Source organism: Macrobrachium rosenbergii, chromosome 15 (assembly GCF_040412425.1).
Source record: "Macrobrachium rosenbergii isolate ZJJX-2024 chromosome 15, ASM4041242v1, whole genome shotgun sequence".
Lineage (NCBI taxonomy): Eukaryota > Metazoa > Arthropoda > Malacostraca > Decapoda > Palaemonidae > Macrobrachium > Macrobrachium rosenbergii.
Genome location: NC_089755.1, coordinates 40,208,971 through 40,232,067, shown reverse-complemented (window position 1 = coordinate 40,232,067; position 23,097 = coordinate 40,208,971). Strand labels below are relative to the sequence as shown.

The 23,097-nt window shown below is 36.4% G+C and overlaps 1 protein-coding gene across 2 annotated transcripts in view; it reads right to left on the bottom strand.

Moving 5' to 3' along the window:
• Positions 1-23,097, bottom strand: part of LOC136846588 (uncharacterized) — a 26,673-nt gene extending 3,576 nt beyond the window's left edge. Inside the window, exons 1-4 of one of the 2 annotated variants that reach the window (XM_067117454.1) lie at positions 22,690-23,097; positions 6,405-6,705; positions 4,148-4,306; positions 2,071-2,562 (exon numbers count right to left, since the gene is read on the bottom strand). In XM_067117454.1, coding sequence (XP_066973555.1) covers positions 2,071-2,562; positions 4,148-4,306; positions 6,405-6,705; positions 22,690-22,761 — 1,024 coding nt within the window. In that variant the 5' untranslated portion in view covers positions 22,762-23,097. Of the gene's footprint in view, positions 1-2,070; positions 2,563-4,147; positions 4,307-6,404; positions 6,706-13,479; positions 13,604-22,689 lie in introns of those variants that run through there. The other variant, XM_067117455.1, reaches the window with a different exon arrangement.

Sequence of the window (23,097 nt, the reverse complement as noted above, 5' to 3'; positions counted from 1 at the left end):
AGGATTCACATAATATTAATTATTATGTACTACTGAAACAGAAATGGTTACCAGAGCTGTCTTTCCTGCCAAATGCCTTTGGTAAACTAATGTCATGACTGAGTCTTCTTGAGTCAACTAAATTTCAGAATGTTCCATCACAAACTTCAGACACTGTACCTTCACCTCTAAGGTTTATTAAGTGATCCATTATAGAAGAAAGCCCTTCTCAGGCTATAGCAAGAACAGCTAGGCCTCATTAGTACCCAAAAATAAGTTGCTAAATAAAACCAACGAGTCAACTTATGCTTGATTAGTGCATGGGAAGTGACATGGCCTTACTGACTGTACGCTTCTAACTGCCAATTTCTTTGTAATTCTCATTTAAATCACAAAACTTTTCTTCTCAGCTATTAAAGCCCATAATCAACTTGATCAAGGATCTGAAAAAAAAGGACTATTCAATCAAAACATGGAAACTTTTGACCTCACTGAACTTCATGGGGGTAAGTGCACACGGTGACAACTAAGCCCCTAAACTGTAATTTCCTGCTGGTTTTAAGGAGCTTAATGCAGTAGCCATTAGTCTTTGCATCAACAACCTTCAAGAATATTACTTTTTTAAGACTTTCTTTGTTACCATTAAAATTTTAATAAATTTTAGAAGGGAAATGCATGATCGACTAATGGGCCCCAGAAGAGTTATGGGAAATACAGAAACAACATGAGGGAAACAACCCCCACAAGTTATGAAGTAAGTGAAGAGCTCATATTGTCACTACTTCAAATTAGAACCCTATCCCTGCTGAGGTTAAAGCTTTGTCTTTATCACAAAAGTTTCAGGGAAATTTACAGGTACGACAATGGTTAATACCAATTACAGTATTTGAAAACCCAGTCAGTTTTCACAGCTTTATATGGGTTTATGACTCACTTTTAACATATCCAACAGTTTTTTGGGAGGCAGATGATTAACTGGCTCTATTATCTCTCCTTGTCCACCACATCGGTTTCTGTTTCCATATGGCGCATTACTCAACTTTATGCAATACAAGTAATATGAATACTCAAAAATACTTCCCATTTTTACTTTTGACACTTCAAACATTCAACAGCTATGGCAAAGCTCCACTGTACCAATGGCGAGTAGTGGTTATGTAAACTCTCACAAACACTTCCTCTATTTTACTTATGCACTCACTAAGCACTTGTTAGCAAATATGGCATTGCACCACTTCACATGGTGATTACATGTTATGCATACTCTTGTAAATACTTCTCATATTTTAATATTACCTGACAAGCACAATTCAGGTAACAAAGAACCCAGAAATATCAACCTGTTAGGTATTTCCTGCCAACTTTCTCAGATTTCCAATTAGAAAGCTAAAGAGCTTTGACATCACCTGAGTATCAGTTCAGCAAAAGTTAAACAAAAGATTTGTATAATTTTGATTTTAATTTATCTTTACTTGCTCAGTAAGGCTTCCCCTGTGTTCCCTCACAAGTGCAGAGTTAAATTATACTGTATCACCTGGTTTGTAGCAGTAATGCCTGCAACAAGTTTAAGGCCTTAATTACCATAATGTATATTGTTCTGCTTATCTTGCAATGGTAATGAATATTTAATGAGGAATATGTGACCTCAGCATGCTGAACTGTTTAAAGATATTTGGACCAAGGATGAGCTTTAACAGACCCACACTAGCCAGTAAGATGAGGTATGATTACCTTGGACTCCCAGAGCATTTGAATCACAAACAATTTACTTTGTACAGGCAGGGAGAATACAAGTTTCAGTTATTTATTAGATCAAGTGAAACATAATATCAAGTTTCAGTTATTAGATTAAGTGAAACAATGCTCAAGCTATGCTCTCAAGTAATAGGCCATTATGTCTTTTCACATACAGTACAATACTGTGAAATTCAGGGAGTCATGTGGATGACAAGAACCAAATTCCAAGTCAGTCGAATATGAGAAAGTAGTAGTCCCATTCAAGGTACAATACTAGATTGCTCGTCAATCAGGGGACAAATATAACTGAAAAGTTAATAATAGTTAATAAAAACTGTCTGCAATCAAACTTACCTTTTGAATAGAAGAACTTGCGACAGCTTGACTCTGGGGGTGTTGATGCAGGTCTCATATCAAAAGGAGCATTCCATCCATTTCCTGCAGTGCCATGGAGGAATTTTCCGACAGAAATGGTGTTATTTTTGTATTTAAAATTCTCAAATTCTGACTCTAATGTAATACCTGTTTTATAATGAATTACAACACGTAATTTAAGCCTTTTCCTGACCAAGGAATGGTATACACTTGTTCGGCCATTCTTCCACCATCGCTGCCATTTTCCATCACATTTCACTTTTTTCACTATACTCAAAGTGGGATAAATAATAGTATAGCCTACTTTTGGGACATAAATATCCCAGCAGGTGGATGGACAATTATCACAAAAAGTACCATTACACAGGGGCCTACCACATCCTCCACAACCCTGGGTCTCAAGACACTGGGCCAAACATGTTTGATGTAAGTCATCATCACTACCAGCCCTTAATTCATAAGTGGTTGCCCCTGTACGGTGTGAAAAAACATAAATCAAATTTAGCATAAAAATTCATGGATACTGCTTGTGTCTTAAGCTAAATCCAAAAACAATATTTTTTTTACAAGATTAATGGACAATCAGGTAAATGTGAGCCTAACTGAATGTTAATTATTGAAGAGAATCTATACAAACATCAGATGTTGCATCAATATGGGAAAGAATCTACATACCATTTTTAACGAAAATTTACAATTCATAAACTCAATTGTGCCTATATCAGTCACTTGAGATCTCCAAGTCTTAATTTATGTATGGTAGCATATCCTACATAACGGATTTAAAAAAGCATACAGGACAGCACTGCTAAATTATAAGATATTTTTAAAAAATTTTCATTTGAAAATATAAGGTTATCTTTTCAAAACATGATATATACTTTGTCCTCAGTTTTAAAGAACATGAACATGAAGTCTGGCACATTCCAATGCATTCCAACTAAATTACTGTCACTTCCACTTAATTTCATTCTCCTAAAAGTTTGATATTCATCATTTGAAATAATTGAGTTCATAAAGAATATGAAAATATTCCGTGTTTTATTAGAAGGTTATTTGTTCATTAACTAATTTTTATATGGAAAGCATTTCAGAGGACAGAAGACAGACATATTCATGCAAGATGATTTCAACAAGGGCATTTTATGAAGGTGCTTAAAGTGAAATTTTATTCATTTGTAGAATGGATGGCCCTTACCTAGGTGTAGCAAAGAAACGATAAGCTATTCTCACATTTGTGGTCCATATTTAACAATTAATTATTGTATGGGTATGTTTTTAGGCAAAAGCTGAGCATGAAAATAATTAACTTTTCTAATCAAAACCTAAAGGCAAGCAAAAACAAAAGGGGGGGTCAAGCTAATCAATAAAGAAGAAATTAGTGAGTAATAAGAATCTCTGAAAAGAGCACATAGAGCATTCTGTGACTTTGCAAACAGAAGAAAAGAAATAATTATTGAACATATGATGACCAAACATCAAAAAGATTGGAAAGATTTCCAGGAGGATGGCACTATACAACTTATCAGAATACTACATGGAAATTCTATTGAAGACATCCAAGGGAGAGGTGAACACTACAGTTTCGAATACCAAAGCAATAGTAGCAGGGTCATTTAATGAATTAATGCAGTCTGATTTCCATGTAATGTATATCTCATAGTCTAAAGTCAATACTATATGTATAAAATGTATTAATTCTCACAAGACTAAAGGTGGTTAGGGGTTAAGTCCACTCTAAGATCAACCAGTTTTGAATAACTCCACAAGCTGAAAACTCCATAGGTACCCAACTGGTAGAAATCCTAAAATAACAACCAGATCTACAACTTGAAGTTTTAAACTCTGATGTGACTTATACCTGTAAACTTATTATTCTTAAAAAGGAGAAGAGTAAAAATTATACTGAATACAGTTGTAAAAGTGATATCCAAAAAAAACCCAACAAACTTGTATGCATGGTGTTTGTCTAAAATACTTTAGAATACACTAATTTATTGCAAGACCCACTACTTAACCAGAATTAGTTCTCCAAGGTACTCCATAGTATTCATACCTTCCCATTCCAGAAGAAATCTTCTCCCAGCATTTTTGCAAGCATCAAATGATGTCAAGTAACACTCATCTCCCCTGATAACAAATGTATGGCACCCGGGAGTCTGGTGACAGGCTCTTGTGCAGGTCATTGCCTGATGCTGGACTGGCCCATCTCTGCCTGGAATCACATAAAAGAGTAATTCTAATTGATAGATTTAACTCTGTCAGGTCTTTTCGGCGAAGAGTACTGTTCCCTGTCAGTCTTTTTTGGTTAAAAACATGTTTTACGTCAGTTACATGATAATTATGTCAATACAGTAATATGGATACAGTAGTACTAAAGTAGAGCTTTGAAACATATTACAGAGGGATGCACAAAACACATGAAGGGGCTACCCTATTAACTATGTTTGCTTTTACACTCAATTTTCTCCTTTCTGCTTTTGTACTCTACCCTCACTGTTACAGTATTAAGTAATCTGATATCGATCATCACCAAAATACTTCCTAGCAAAGAATTCAAGCAGCATAATGAACTTGTAATAAGAATAAATGGCACAACAAAAGAGTAAATAACTTTTATTTCATATGAATACCTCTTACCTGTAGGTTTACTTTAAAAAATGTTTTAATGATTTTTGTCTATAAATACCTCTGTACTTCAAAATATACTGGAATTATTTTGACTAGCTTTCAGTACCAAATGAGCCTCATAACACTAATTTTGCATGTGGTTAAGTGACAACACTAATATACCCAAGTTAGGTGCTAGTTTGATATTTCTGTTCTCGTTATTTCTTATAATATCTATTTGATATCATGGAAAGACTTGCTAAAAAATATTTATGTACAATTACCGCTGTTTTGCTGCTATAATGAATTTTGTACTATGGGGGATGGTCAACACAATTTCCAACAAAACCTGGCTAAATTCTTATAAAGCTCAAAACAAAATTGTAGCTATCATATAAGAAATTCACTTAAATCTAGATAACAGTTACACGATACAATATCATACAGGCAGTCCCCCGGCTTATAATATGTACTGTACCAAATATTTATTTATTGGCTGTACTTGCACTTCATTACACTACACTAATGTAAGAAATGTTAAAACGGCATAATAATCTGTTTGAAGGTTTTTGTAAAACTGTTTGTGTGTGTTAATGTATACATATGCTTTATGCATTTTTTAACGATTTTCCGTAAACTATTTTCGGTTACACATCCTGTGAACTTGGAACCTCTCTCTCCTCTCTCTCTCTCTCAAATCCATGATTCTTTCTGCTGTATTCCAAATCCATGTAATGTAGTTATTTCTGTCCATAGATTTGTGTGTGTTGAAATCTTGAAATCACTGCATTGTCATCCTGTGAGCTCTGGTCTGTCTGTCTCTCTCTCTCTCTGTCAATTTTTTTTTTTTTTTTTTTTTTTTTTATGAAACTGGCCACCTCCTCTGGCCAGGTTGGAAATGGCACCACAAGTCAGGTTAGGGAAGGTAAGGCTAGGAAACATCCTTGTATTTTACTCTATCACATAAAGCACACTAAGTTGGGTTATGTGGGGAAGGTAAAGCTAATTAAGTTAGGATGCATCACAAGTTTTCCTGTTCCCTCACGACACCTAGTTTAAGAAATGCATTAGAGGAGGGGAAACAAAATTAAAATTTCAGTTAACTCTTCTGCAACTTCCCACAAAAAACTGAGGGAGCTCTTGAGAAGAACTGTTTCCTTTGTATAGGTTGGATATGAAATACTGTACTGGGTGTGTGAGAACTTAGGAGGACATAAAAATGGTAAAAAATTGATGCAGGTGAAAGGCTGGACCAAAGCATTTTGAGATGCTTCAGTCATTATGCATAAATGGAGGACGAATATTGGGCTGGTGAAGAGTCTACATAACCCGCAAGTCCTAGGAGGAAGGTGGCGAGGAAGACAAAAAAAAAAATAATAATAACTAAAAAAAACCAGTGCTGGCAGGAGGTACTGGAAAGGACCCTTAATATCAATTAAGTATAAGAGTGCATGCAACATAATGGTGAATGGCAGTGTGTATATGGAGTCTGATACACTGCTTCTGAACTTCATGGGAAGTTGTATAAAGCAGCTAATATTGTGGAAGTGTTGTGCACAGGGGTTCATCAATAATTCAGCAGTTAAGTATAGATATACCAATTATCATTGCCAAGTTTTTTCTGAAGCCACTCTAACCTTTACCAGTTGAGAGAAGTGGTTAAATCGTGTGTGTGTGTGTGTGTGTGTGTGTGTATACTTTACCTTGGTTCAACGTGATGGTTTTGAGGCGATCTCCTTTCGTAGCCCCGCTGAAAACATTCCCTTGATACAATGGTCCTGAGATGGTGTAGGTGTCTGAGGGAAGGGACCCGGCAGCTGTTATTGGTCTCACCAAAACGAGAGCTATGCATGCGACGCTTAGACCAAGAATGTACAAGGAGACACACATACTCCATAGTAATCGTGGCCAGCCTTTCCTCCAAGGACTCCAGGACTGGATGGTAGGTTTAGACTGCATCGTGTGGAAGGTCTTCCGTTGGAGGGAACAGTACCACCATATTTCCTGTAGAGTGGATTACATTGTTACTCGCCTGATTCAGTGAGAGGCACAACTTCTAATTAATTACGTCTCTCTCTCTCTCTCTCTCTCTCTCTCTCTCTCTCTCTCTCTCTCTCTCTCATGTATGTTGTGTGTGTCCAACGCAAGTTTATATGAACACTAACTCGCATTCACAGGCTTTTAAGAAGATTACCAAATTTTTGCTTGAAAATTACGTAAAATAAAGAAAACTTGACGACTAGGCACATATTGCAAATTATTCGTGACGCAATATACACCGGAAATAGCAACCCTAATGACACCTTCAGCAATAAATCGAAAGGAAGAGTATGCCGCCTAAAGTTAGCATAATACAATATCAATGAGTAGCACCTTCAACGCATAACATAGAACAGCTACCCTTTTTTTCTTACCGGAAAGAACCGGATGGTAATCGATACCCGAGCATAAAGAATTCATTGCATCCAATTTCCTGATGGGCTCCGCATTCCGGCCACGCCGTTAGCCAAGTCGTCCGTCAGTTACCGTTACAGTATATATAGCCTGAAATACCGGGAGACTAATGCAAGGTTTTGGAAGGAAACAGCCCAGAATATTTATTAATATATCAGGCTCGTATAAATGCAGCTCAGTTACAGACAATCAATGAGGTATGATACAAGCATGCCTGAAGGAAGAAGGCTTGTGGAAAGAACAAGATGCTATACAAAAAGGCAATGCTTGCAACCCTACGAAGTAATAACTTTTGCTTTACGTACCGAAACCAATGCGTTTGCGCATAGACCAACACAACTCAATGCCTCCCGAAAGAATTAAAATTAACAACATAAAATCAGCATCAAAACTAATAACTAGACTCATAACAAGAAAACATTGTAAAAATCAACAGAGCAATAAACAACACCACCATCAACAACACCAGTATTTACATTATTTATAAATTGTGTTGACAGTATATAAACGTCACCATACGTCACTGAAAAAACGCCGGAAGCAGCTGGTCGACAAGCTGGGCCGGCACACCTTGTAAAGCAAAAGAAATCCGCCAGGTTTGCCACAACAAATGTGGGAGGAAAGTCAAGATGGATTTAGAAATAAAACGCTCAGATTGGAAAAAATTACGTAAAGACGAAGGCACTTTCCTGATATCAACCAAGCAACTTTTGCTTTCTCAACAGCCTGTCCTACACAGTTTTCGAAAAAAAAACAGGAAAGTGAATGAAAATGAGGATAAATGCCTATTTGTACCCTCGAGCAAGGGAACTCAGACCCAAGACCATGGAAGGCCACGGTACAATGGCTATGGCACAGTCCAAGGTTGGGGAACAAGGTTTATATTAAGAGTGGCCTACTCTTACAAGGGTTGCCTAACAAGACTATAGAGTCCCTTCTACCCACTGGTTTGATTTCGGAGTGTCCTTCTCCTTAAAGAGTTGCCTGCCATGGCTAGAGTCTCTTCTACCATAACTCGTGTAGGCAGGGACGTCACATCCTGAAGCAAATGTTGCTAAGAAAGGCCACATTAACCCACCACCAGCTATTAAGACAGTGAAAAGAGGAGTTGCAATGGTTGAACAGCAAGATAGGGATCCAGGAATAAAGAATATGAAGAATCTAAAGGCAGGACTGGAAGAAAAACACAGTTGCACTAAAAAGTAACATTTAGAGGTGTTGATCAGCATGACTGAAGAAATGAAGTAATAATGAAGGTAAGTATGAGACTACAAAGTGGATACAGCTAAGGCCCAAAGGAACGCTACAAACACCTTTTAGTAATGCTTACAGTGCACCACATGAGGTACACCGATGGCACTACCCCCTACGGAATTAGTAAGGGACTAGGTCAAGTATTATTTACTTTATCGAATATACACCCTCAACGTTGGTACTCTGAAACCAGCAATATTGATTGCACCTATCAGTTATGCAGTCAAGATAAATTTAGCAGAGACACAATGCCAGTATTCAGTTTTGGCTGCACCATTTTGTTGTCTATAAAGAAAAAAAATACTAAAAAGGCAAGTAATGGTAGTCATATGGAGGTTCACTCAACATTTTCCTGTTAAGGAATGGAATGGGGTATAAAATTTACGCTGAAGGCCAAGCGCTGGGAATTTTACTTTTTAGGCATGAAGAATTCCTGGACAGCGACTAATTATCCTATTAGTGAAATCCTGGACAACCCTTTGCTTCCCATACTCCACGTTAGGTCAGGACAGTCTTTATCAAGGCTGTATACAATATCTTTCTTGCTACACAATTCAGTTTTCATTCGTTCATATTTCGCCTTCCATGAACAATTCAGTTTTCATTCGTTCATATTTCGCCTTCCTTGAGAGTTAGGCTATTCTGATCACATGCCGGTAATAACAGTAGGTATTTAGCAAAGTAGTGTAGAATACAGACAAATGGTAGAAAAAGTATTAACATAGCATTTCTCCTCAAAGCCATGACGGCAATTATAACGAAAAGAGATGTCATGCAGATTCCGAACAGTAATATTAATATGAGGTACAAAACAACAAAAATTGGTTTCAACACGTAGAAACTAGCACATAGGGTTTCAACCTTGCATGCAATCAGGTTATCACAAGACATGGCGTCCGCTCTTTTAGAAAGGCCACACGAAATGCATTTAGGCTATTCGAAAAGAAGATAATAATCTAATTACTACAGAAATTCCCTCGAACTATGTACTCCGAAGTTGTTTTCTGGCGAGTCCGAGTTTGCCGTAGCAACAAACCTCATGACTGGAAATCGTAGTTGATGAAACAAGTCACATAATTGGCAAATTCCTCAAGATGATTTACTTTCGGGGCAAAAATAATTCAGAACTGATTTCTTTTTATAGAAACCACATCGTCATTTATACAAGATACGATCACCATGATACAATAATGATTAACTCTACCTAGTTTAACATTAAAAGGTCAGTGCCACATTTAAGGAATCGTGTTTAGGAAGACTTTATTTACCGCAAAGGGTGTTGCATGTCTTTGCAGAAGTATGTTCAACTACACAGTGCTATTTTTAGCATCACTGTATAGCGATTACAGTGCATTATTGATGGTACCGCCACTATTGATGGTACTGCTCCTACTTCATGCAAACAGGAACACCCAGTACGAGTGACGACAGGAACAGAAACAGGTAGAAGTGACGACCGTCCCCCAAGCAGGTAATTGTCCCTAATTCAGTAACAAACAGAGGCCACGCAAAGTATTGACAGGGGCAAAAAAAAAAAAAAACTGTTGGATCAGTACCAACTAACACTCAGTGGCGTGACTAGTGCCAACTGACTTGCAGAAAAAGAGAACACAGTAAGTCTTACTGAGCCATAATCATGGCCCAGGAAGGGAGACTTAGAATATGACCATAACATCCAACAGTGCCTCCCAGTGAGGAAAAGTAAAACATCGATAATACATAAAATTCCTCGAATAGTTCCTCATAGTTTAATCGGTGCACTGACGCCAAAAGTTGGAACATTTTTTTTTTCTCTTCCCAAAAGCAGTAATGCGTGAATTATATTAACTTGAGAACGCTTCTTAAAACTATAAACGGACTAATGATAGCGTGCGTTACTCGTATTCAAGACATTGCTCCCTCGCGTGCTCCAAAATGAAGACCAAAACACACATGATTATAGGAACGTGTTCAATATATTGACACAGGTGATTCAATGTCAAGTCTTAGACCAACAGGTACATGCATATGTGTATGCTGTGTGTATGTGTACGGATATGTACATGTATTTTATATGTATATAATATATATACGGCTATATTATATATATATATATATATATATATATATATATATATATATATATATATATATATATATATGTATAACTGAATCATATATGAAAATATGGAACGTGAAATATATAAATAAAGATAAAATCCAACGAAGATAAAACGGAAAACACTGGAGTGCTGCGAGGCCTTTCGACACTAGTCCTTTACTTAGCAGACTGAAGAAATATAAAAGTATGTTTACAGAGAAAAAGCTCATATAAATGACAGATGGGGATTATAAAGGAAACATATGTACCTGGAATCCAACACAATTGAAGAATTAGTAGAACTGCCAAACAGGATTAAATATTTAAGAGGTTTTTACAAAGGATTAGGATCAACCGTTCAAGAGCAGGGACAGGACAATTAAAAAGATTATACATGTTCGTGACTGACCACCTAAAAATTTTAGTACAACACAATAATTTCTTTTTTTGTAAACACAATAACTTTTTGCAAGATGAACATTTTTACAAAATAAAAAATTATATTAAACATACGGATATATAGAAAATATATATCAAGTAGCTACCTTGTAATTAAGTCAGTGATTTTATCTTTTAGGTCATTCTTGAACATTTTTCTAATACAGGGGTCCAAATAATACATGCCAGGCTAAGATTAAAATTACAACTGGAAGTAAGCTGGATAATAGTGACTCAATAGATTTCTTGAAGAGAATATATATATATATATATATATATATATATATATATATATATATATATATATATATATATATATATATATATATATATAAAATTGTTGGTCTAAGATGGACAATGAATCACCTGTGGCAGTATATTGAACACGTTCAAATCTAATTATGTTATCAGAGAGGCAGTCACATTTGGGTGCACGCAGGAATCCCGTCTTAATTCGAGTAACGCACGCTATCATTAGGTCCATTTATTAGCAAATGGTGCAGACAAATACACACATAAACCAAGCCTTCCCAAGTAACACCTTCATTACATAGCAAACATCTCAAAAAATCAACTCTAGCACTGTGTCAGTGCAAAGATACTCCAATGAAGAACTACGTTGACAAATTGTCATAAGGAAAGTGACACTAGGGGTCTAATGTCATTTAGGGAGTCCTGTTTTCGAGACTAGATATTTCAACCTCCAATGTCGTCAAAAGTCCTTCAAACCAGGACTCTTCCCTGAGGTTACAAAAATAAGTCCTTTTATAAGTGAGAAGTCCTTTTAATAAGAAGAAGAAGTTTATGATTCATTGCTTTAAAGGAGGGTTAATATACGTAATATATATTTCGCATATTAAAAAGATATTCAAGAACCGTATCAGACATGATGCCTTTCCAGGTATCCCAGAATAATGAAAGAAATTGAAAGTCAAACTGCAATGAATGCAACTGTGGTTAATGCCCATTTTATAATTGGAAGTCTGTAAATACAGTTGGTCTTCATTTGGGTGCACGCAGGGAAGCAATGTCTTGAATTCGAGTAACGCACGCTATCATTAGTCCATTTATTAGCGAATGGTGCAGACATGATATATAATGTTCTCGAATATATACACTTCTTGAATGTTTTTTCCTATGGCGAAACCCACCTCACTTAGTTAAACCTCTTTCCAAAGCAATGCTCATAAACTGCACAGAAATGTGATACTGATGACTTATAACAGGGCCTAAGATAGTAGCCTCTGGGATGAGTCCTGGTTTCAAAAGCGTGTAAACATAATTCAAGACACTGAAAATGGGAAATGTCTAGAACAAAACAAAGGACTTTGACATCCGCTAGGCAAAGGGTCACATTCTCTTGGCATTCTTTCTCCAGAGTTCCCCGGCCTTAATGGTCTCACACGTTCTTGCTTTCTCAGAATGTTGCACGAACAAACGAACACGCCCTATACTGGCTGCAGCTACGACTAATAATTAAAACTATAGTGTCGTCGTTTTGATGTTAGCTATCTTCGACCAAATTAGTCTACCTCAGCGGTTATGATAGCATTTATCCACCAATGTTCTGAACAATCTAGGTAGCATATTTTGGTTACTCTATATTTATTTATTTTTATTTTTTTTGCTTCGCGATTGCACTGAATTTAACAACTGTATCAAATCAAATACCTATTACCAACTCTTATTTTTTCTGAAGTCTGCTTCCCTATAACGTCACCATAAAAAATGAGGGTAGCGTGGCACTTGATAACGAAATATCACGATTCCCTATCTTGAATATCAAATATAAATCTCAAATGAGCTTCGATTTATTGTACGTCCTCTATTGAACTCATTTTTCATCTTGGTAATCGAAGCAAAGAGTGCAAATATCCGAGCATTAAATTTACCAAATGTCCCAACCTCCAAATAAGACACTTCACGTTTCAGTAAACACGACGCAGAGCTCTTTACTGGCGCACAAACATTTACTAAATACTCACATTACGTGTAAACACATACAGCTCTTTACTGATACATAAACACTTATTAAACACTCACATTACGTGTAAACACATGACGTGCAGCTCTTTACTGATACACAAACACATTCAACACTTACATACGTATATACACATGATGTAGAGCTCTTTCCTGATACATATACACTTATTAAACACTTACAAATACTTGTCAACACATGATGTAGTGCTCTTTACTAATACACAAACATTCGTAAAACACTCACAAATGCGTGTAAACACAAGATGTAGAGCTCTTTACTGATGCACAAACACTTGTCAAGCACTTCCAAATGCGTGTAAACTCATGATGTAGAAATATTAAACTGATACACAAACACTTACTAATACGTGTAACAAACAGAACCCAGAATTAGGCTCAAGGCAGGTGAAAAGGAGATTTCACCAACATGCATAAATCACTCAAAACCACAATCTTCCGTAAAACGAACATATAAAAACCTATACAGGAAAAAAACACGTCGTTTATCATAATCTTCCGTAAAACGAACATATACAAAAAGTGTAGGAAAAAAATACACCGTTTACCGTGGCGCTAGCGGAGAAACACTACAACAAGGGGCGTGTGTGTGTGTCTTTTCGCTGGTCCCACCAGTGACTGGAAGGTATGTATGATCCAGAGCGGGTCTGGGCGACAGCAGCGGTGGGGCTTATTGCAAGACACGCGGTGTAAACGGTGAATTGGCAACCGTAGTTATATTGTGAAAAACAATAGGCTAACTGGGTTAGGAATGACAGAGGTTTAGTTTTATTCCGTCATGTGATTCACAGTAACTTCTCATACATATGTATATGTGCGTGGAGATGATTAATCAACACATAAGCACGTGTTTCACAGAAATAAATTTCTGGTAGCGCCCTCGGCTTTCATTTCAGAGACCACAGTTGATCCTAATCATAGTCATAAATACATACATACATATATATACATACATATATATATATATATATATATATATATATATATATATATATATATATATATATATATATTATACAATGTATGTAAGTATATATATATATATATATATATATATATATATATATATATATATATATATATATATATATATATATATATATATATATATATATATATATATATATTATACAATGTATGTATATATATATATATATATATATATATATATATATATATATATATATATACAATGTATGTAAGTATACTGCTGTACGTGATACTAAAACTCATTAGAATTTATAAACTCCTACTTGTCTGCAATATATACATTTCCTGATATTCTCTTTAATCTCCTACACAATATCCCCCTACAGCAAAGATGAGAAAAATATACACTATTTCTCATAGGGATAAAACGTTCTCGGACAGCAGGCTTATCTTAATGGTTCAGAAAATGCTGAAATTAGTTATCCGTGGGGCAAATACACACACACACAAAACAGGAACATATCTGACATGACACAAAAGCAAATGTTACTAAAGTCAGCGTCAAAGGAGCTCTCTTCCGCCACTTTTTAGCATCTTACCACCAAAACTTGCATCCAGCAGCGGAAATCTCCTGACTGGCGTAAAGCTGAAGTGACACACTTCATTATGATGAGGTCACGATCCCTGTCATGCGATACATTTTCTTCCCAACAAGTGGTAAAAACCCTGGTAACAAGTTGTTTTAAGATGTCAGAAAACGTTTTCGTGTGATATCTCGCTAATATTTGTCCGGTTATGCACTTCAGATCTTTTTTCCCCTGCCAATGCTTGAATGGAAAGTCACTAAAAACTGGTCTGAATGGGCTTACTGTCTCAATATTTTACTAGAAATTATGGTAAGTGCCCACTGTTAGAAAACGAAATGCTGGGACGTCTTCCATATAAATTGCTCCTACGAGGGACCTTTGACCATCGTCTATCGAGTTAGTGAGTGGTACTCTCCTCGCAGAGCATGGTATCAAATTGATTATCAACAACAGTCTTTCTTTCCCCTTCATGGAACAATCGCAAAACAATTATCCTGATTCTTGTGGATGTTGATGTTTAAAAGCTTGCTAGCGTAAGTACCATTATTTTTCTTTTCCCTATTCCTTTTCTCAATCTATTGGCTTATTTCAACCAGTTTTACTAGTATATATGGTGTTTATTCTGATACGTTTGTTATCCTTTGACTTACTTTTTTGTTCTATGTGCAGATACCAAGACATCCAGCTCCGTGAAAGTGTCTGGTGAAACCGGAGCCATTTGGATCGTGTTATAACAATAACGGTAACAAGAATGGTTCCAGGTCGGTGCTAGGAATCTCACTAAGCTTGTACTGGACACCAATCCAGTTGAAATGATGACACAGGATATTGGAACAAAGCAGATGAGGCGACTTTCCTTCATTTGCGGTTAAATTACTTTCAAGACACCTTCTCCAAAATATGCATGCTTTTTTACTCACAGTCACTGCAGTTACTTCCTTCCCAAGATATTAGGGCAGGGTGCGAGTAAAAATCCATAACGTCCTCATAATAAGAAGACGTAATGTTATGATGCATGCCACGCATACATTACGGTGGCCGCTGCTGACCTAATGACGGTGTCTTGTGGAGGAGGAGGAGGAGGAGGAGGAGGAGGAGGAGGAGGAGGAGGAGGAGGAGGAGGAGGAGGAGGAGGTGGTGGTGGTGGTGGTGGTGGTGGTGGTAATCCTAATTATCGTCACGCTATCTTTTCCCATCCTCTATTTTTTTTCGTAGTAGAACATTCCTCTCTTAAATACTGCGATCGTGAGTTTTAGCTCGATTTCTTTATAATCATTTCTGAATTTCTGTGTAATAAATCCTCATAGGTCGATTTCTTTATAATAATTTCTATGTCTTTAAATAATAAATCCACATAGGTCGATCTATCTTTAAATAATAAATCCTCATAGGTCTATTTCTTTACAATAAATCTATATTTCTAAGCAATAATTCCTCATGGGTCGATTTTTTTTATAATAATTTCTATGTTTGTAAGTAATAATTTCTCACAGGTCGATTTTTTATAATAATTTCAATATTTCTATGTAATAAATCCTCATAGGTTGATTTCTTTATAACAATTTCTATATTTCTAAGTAATAATTCCTCATAGGTCGATGTTCATAATAATTTCTACATTTCTATGTAATAATTCCTCCTAGGTCAATTTCTTTAAAAAAATTTCTATATTTCTGTGTAATAAATCCTCATAGGTCGATTTGCTAATTATAATTTCTATGTAATAATTCCTCATAGGTCGATTTCTTCATAATAATTTCTAAATTTCTGTGTAATAATTCCTCATAGCTCGATTTCTTTATAAAAATTACTATATAGGCCTATTTCTATGAAATCATTCCTCATAGGTCGACTTGTTTTTAACAATTTCTATATTTCTATGTAATCATTCCTCATAAAAAAATATAAAATATACAATATAAAATATAAAATGGTAATATTGTGCAAAAAATAATCCAGAAATTGATGCACTGGTTTTCAAAACAATACTTTGACTAAGTTACAACAGAAGGTGTTAAAAGATCAATACAAACATTAAGTTCTTACTATGACAGAGGGACACTATCTACGGTATCTATCTATCTATCTATATAATATATATATATACATATACATATATATATATATATATATATATATATATATATATATATATATATATAAATTTTATAAAAGAACACTAGATATATACTAAGATTCAATTAAAAAAACTGAAAAATATCGTATAATCTACAAAAGCTGAAGTGAAATGAGGAATACAAAACCATAAATGAAAATAAATAGGTAGTTTTATACACACAAACATATATAGATACATATATATATATAAATTTATATATACATATATATATATATATATATATATATACATACATATATACATAATTATAATCAAAACAATAAAGCAATTTAACTCGCCGTTCTTGGTTAGAGAACGGAGGTATATTTTCTTTAAAATGTACAGCGTCTCTACTCTGTTCTGGTGAGTTCCCTGAGGCTAGACCGAGTGGCCAGCACGGTAACGTCAATAGTCAGCGGATGATAGCGCTGACGGGAATGTTCTCGAATGGGCTCGACAAAGGGGCAGTGGTTGGTTCGCATGGATCATTAACTTCACAATGAGCCAAATAATATCTCAATTCCAGCTCTGCTCGATTCCGGGTTGACAATGTTGGAGGCCGCAGGCAGGTTGCCTACCCCGATGGTTACAGTAACACTAAGAACAAAGGGGCTAAACACTCACTTATGTCCTTTACACCTTTAGTTGTTAAGGGATATAGAATTTAGGCCAAAGGCCAAACCCTGGGACCTTTGATGTCATTCAGCGCTGAAAGGGAAATTGACAGTAAGAAGGGTTGAAAGGTGTAACATGAGGAAAACCTCGCAGTTGCACTGTGAAACAAATGTTAGAGGGGGTGGAAAGTCAGATGGAAGAAAGAGAATATGAACGGAGGTACAGAAAGAGAAATGTAAGAGGTTGCAACTAGGGGCCGAAGGGACGCTGCAAAAATGTGAGGTGCACTGATGGAACTATCCCCCTTACAGGGCCTTTAGTTGTTAACTTTTCTTGGTCAAATCCATGTTGAACAACAGAAATAACCACAAACATCAAACAAACAATAAAGAACATGAAGGCTTTCCTCCCACTCATCCCCCCCCCCCTTTTTTTAAGTCTTCTGCCGAAAACCTCTCACAGAGTCCCACGATGGCTCCGTGGGAAAATTAACCTGCAGAGAGAGACAAGTTATGGGAAAAAGTGATAAATAAATAAATATTAGGGAGTAGATAATAAAACCAATACTGTATACCTGAAATCCAGATGCATGCAGAGAGCAGGAATGAAGTTGCTCCTTGCTTAAACACTTGGAGATCAGACGATTCCACAACTGCCTTAGGTAAACTATTTCACATTTTAGTTGTAGCCAAGATAAAACTCCTACCAAACTGCACAGTACAGTATTACACCTGATGCTACAAAATCCCACGATATCTGCTGCAGCAGCTTGCTAGTGTTGCGAGCAAAAACAGCTAGGTTAGGTAAAGATGAGTGCAGAGGATGTTTGTCATTCTAGTACATTTATGCAACAAATATAATGAACTCACTTTACGTCTATGACACAAGTAAACATTAACAGTTGGCAAAATAAACCTGACTGATGACATAAATCTATCCAAGAGTTTGAGATGAAAATCATCACCCAAAGACACTCTAGAGGACATTACTCCGAACACGGAAGAAGAAAAGTTAAAACACTTATGATATAATAGCTTCACCAAAAAACATCTGAAAACAATTCAGAAAGATACCCATTTTTTGTGAAACAGAGGAAGCAATATCACATATAGGCTAACCTAAAAAGTAAATTCCTTATCAAAAGTTACGCCTAAAATCTTATAAGAGTCACTGATGTTTACAAGTGTACCACTTACATGTAAACCGGGATGCAAAAGCAAAAGTGTTCTGGATCAACTAACTATCATACTTTAAGTTTTTGAAGGGCTCACACCCCAAACTATACTCAACTCATGCATGCATGACAAATCTATTCAAGGAATCTGCAACCACAGGCCTAAAGAACACAGAAGGAGCAACAGCTAGGAGAGTAGCATCACTGGCATATGCAATCAGTTTGTTCTCCATACCTTGCCAAATGTCACTAATAAGACAGTACTGTAAATAGCAGAAGTCCATGAACACTCCTTGAGGAACACCTGAAATGACATTACTAAAGCTATTAACTGGTCATCAACATAGACTCTTTAAAACATTAATAGAAGGTCCACCAATTCCCAATAATCTTAACTTGCAGATAAGTGCTTCATTATTCATACAGTCACAGGCTGCACTAAAATCTAGAAAGACCATGTGTGCTTCTGCACTTTCATCAAGAGCACTCTGCAAGACAGTAGATACCAAGTAGATACCGACAAGAGTGCATCACAAGTACCAAGACCTCTTCACAACCCAAATTATAATCTGGTAGATAGGCTATTATCTTCAACAAACCTACAAACGTGCTCAGAGAACAGCTTCTTAAAAACCTTAGATATATAAAACACAGGTAACTGAAATCAGTCTAGAGTATATTGGGGAGAATGAGAGCACACTTAGTTCTTTAGGTAATGAAGCAATGTTTCCTTTCCTTCAAACAGAAGGAGAACTTGCAAATCCACTTGATCTTCTGAAAATAGTAGCAGTAATCTTAGGAGAAATAAAATAACCAGCCTTTTTTAAAAAAGATGGAAAAGATTCTGTTAGGGTCACCAAAACTGTAAAGGCCCAGAGGCAAGGTTTTGACTTCTCTAGACCTGAAGGCCATTGAACACACCTTAGACTCTAGAAAGCATGACTGACTCACCATACTGTTTGCTCACAAAGACTCATTAAAATTGTGCCATAAAAAATCCAGCATATTGTTCCTCCATAAACAAGCTGCTTGTTTTTCATGGCAGGCAAGCTTGCATGCAGCATTAAACCATGGCTTACCTTTACAATGAAACGAGGATTTTAGAACCTCCTCTTGCTAATAATTCTAAGGTAAACATTTCTACACTCAATAATATTCAGACTTCTGTAAATATCACTCTATCTGAACTCAATAAGATCATGGTGAATACCATCCCAAATGGCCTGGGATTTCAAGTATATATGCCTTCCTTGAAAAACTAACCTCAAGAACAACCTGATACAACTCCACATTAACCTTAATCAATTAATGATCAGATGAACCCCTGGGAATCCTATTCCACAAGGTAGTCTCTGTAACATGTGTAAATACAAGGTGAAGAAAAGTTGCCAGTGCATGGGAATGGAATATGAAATTTAGGATTGAAGCCATGCACTGGAATCCGAGGGATTATTCAGTGCTATAATAATTTGGTTTGAGATAAATAGTCATGGCAATGAATTTATGAATTAAATAATAAAAATCTGATTTTAAAACTACGGTAAAAATTAACATTTGGCAAAAATTGATATTCCCCATAAAAAAAAATAACTTTGCATTTAGGATATGCATATAACCTTTACAGTGTAAAAAAAGTAAAAAATTTAAAAAATATCCATAGACATGCTTATATACAAAACTGCAAGTGTATATAGCCTACTACACTTGGCAACGTACCAAGAGGTCAATATTAAATTTCATTATAGAGGTTAATGTCCCTAAGGAATGCAACTATGTTATTAACAACTACATCTGGACCAAGCAGTTCTGCTAAATCCCTGCCCACTAACCCATGTCTTTGCTGTGCTGCAGCATACTTACAGCAATGTAATAACATGCGTTCCACAGTAAGAGGAGAGTCGCACTGTATACAGACTAGTGCAGATCCCCCCTCTAAAAGGAATCTGTGGGTCAACTGAGTATGGCCAATTCTGTTCAATTATTAACTGCTCACAAACTGAAAAAGTGGAGAAATCTAGAGCAGCAACACCATGATTATCTGTGGCATTAACTGACCTCAGCCATTCAGTGTGATGAGCATTGTCGTTACCAACGAGAATAAAACAAGCACTGAAGTCAGCTTCCTGAACTGCTACCATTTTAGTAAACAAGTACCCTCTCTAATATGCAGTGCAATTTCACGGGCCTTTGGAATAGCATTGCACTTGGGTGAAATGGGCTTTTTAAACCCTGGAATCAACAGTTCTGAAATGTGTTACAAATAAGACACAAGAGTTTCAAAACATAAAAGGATGTCAAAATTAACAGCAGCACCTACCAAGTCCTTTTTTCTTCTTATATAATCCATGGACATTGCTATATAAAATACAGCATTTCTGTGATATATTGCATGGACCAGGATTAAGTTCAATATTGCCAAAAAAGAAGCAACAACATGTAACACAAACATGAAGGAATATTTGCAAACTTAACAAAAACAATAACAGGTAAAACGTGTAAAATTAATTCTGAAAAGTGGGTTCCCATAAGAAGACAGAATTACTGCCAGAATGAAACTGCGTCAACTGGGAGGAGTCGGCAAACCCAGCAAAGACAAATAGATCTCCAGATTTACCCAAAACTGAAGTAAAGGGCAGTAAAGTAGTTTTGAAAATTAATTCATGGGTAAAGACAGAGGAGAAGAAAATGATAAGGTAAGGCAACCTCGGCATTAACCTGGTATGTATCCACCCATGGTGGAAGCTCCTTGGGACACCGTCTTTAGTGCTACCCCTCGGGGATCAAAGTATTATATACACCCATTTCTATACTATGTAGTCAACAAATTATTAATAATAGAAGTGGGTGTATATAATACTTAGATCCCCAAGGGGCTAATACTGACATGGCGTCCCAAGGAGCTTCTGCCATGGGTGGATACATACTGTACCGGGTTAATGCAAGCAACCTCTTCTTAAACCACCAAGCATCCTCAGCCCTTCTATTAAGCCAGCCCTGTACATTATTTGAAAAACAAGAAGATGGAACTGATAGAGAAGTGTGCTTGGGTATACCCCCAAGCTAGGGAACTCCAGGGAACACCAATCCAAGACAGTGGAAGACCCCAGTACTGTACAAAGGCTATGGCACCGTCCAAGACTGAAGAACAGTGGTTTATTTCGGAATGGTCTTCTCCTAGAAGAGGTGCCTACCAGGATGGCAAGTCTCTCTTACAAAAGAAAGGACAGATCAAAATGGGTAAGAAGTATTGGGTGTCCAGTGTTGTCCACTGTGCCAACAGTAAAAGACATGCAATGATATATTTCACACTATTCTGAGTTGGTGTAGGCATAGAAAAAGTTCATTGTAGTTTGTATTCCTGTAGGAACAATTACACTTTGCAGTCCGAGCCTCTTATCCGAAATCATCTGAACCTAGAGCATTCCAGGTAGGCTAACTGGTTTTCCTGGATAATGAACCTCAGGCTAATGTAAAGCCTAGATTGTTTTACCAACATCCACAAACGCTGGCTTCTCACTGTAGTCACCTAAAGCTACTGAATATAAAAGGATTTAAGCATTCTTATTTAAACTAGGTCAGTTTTTAAGGATTCCCTGTTTTTCGACTATTCACAAGCATTTATTCAATTGTTCTCTAAACTTAAATATACATACCGGTGACCTGTTCTATAGAATTATCATTACCTGAAACAATACATCATAGTGAATGAAATGTGCACCAAAGGCTAGCACTCTGCTAGGCCTGAGATCGCGTCTCCGGCGGGCCAGTGAAGAATTAGAGGAATTTATTTCTGGTGATGAAAATTCCTTTCTCGCTATAATGTGGTTTGGATTCCACAATAAGCTGTAGGTCCCGTTGCTAGGTAACCAGTTGGTTCTTAGCCATGTAAAATAAATCTAATCCTTCGGGCCAGCCCTAGGAGAGCTATTAATCAGCTCAGTGGTCTGGTTAAACTAAAGTATACTTAGGCTACATAATGACACTAGGCCTACATAGCAAGAATAAAGGTACGACACCTAGCCTAATTAGTATATCCTAATTACGTAGGGAAGACAATTATTATATATTGTGTAAAGGTATAAAAACAAATTCAAAGAATTATGAGAAATATGGGATATGAGTCTGTAAAATATGAACACGTGACGACTGGTTCCCAAGCTTAGCATTTTACCAAAAAACATATTTAAGTTTTAGCCTACAGGCATGCTGCCGTAACATAAACGATATCCTGTTAAGCTAATACGAATATTTTTTAACTGCTAATAAATAAGAATCGGCTAAAAATGACTGTAAGCTCATAGAAGCTTCGTAAATTATGGGCCACACTACTAACCTGCATCACTTCAGCTACATAAAGTCCAGAGTAGGAACGGCACTGGAATTTAGGAATCTCCATGTTTGTCATCTGTCGAAGAGCTGAGTCCTGATGTCGAGCTCTGTGTAATAAAGGCCTATATTCTGTTGCTCTGAAGAGACCGAGGCAAAGCTTCGCATTTTTTCCAGATTTGTCAGTCTTGAGACAGGAATAGGATATGGGGCTAAGCCTAGGCCTATGTCTCACTGGAACTCCGTAGAACTTGAATTTGTTTCTCTATTATTCCGACTATTTCTATTACAACCACGTCTTGCATATATTGGCACTACAAGAAATACCTTAGATCTTATTTTGTGTGTAGAAATAGCAAAGACACGCGTTAACAAACATCGTGGGTCCTTGGATCTTATGGTAACACTAATGTTT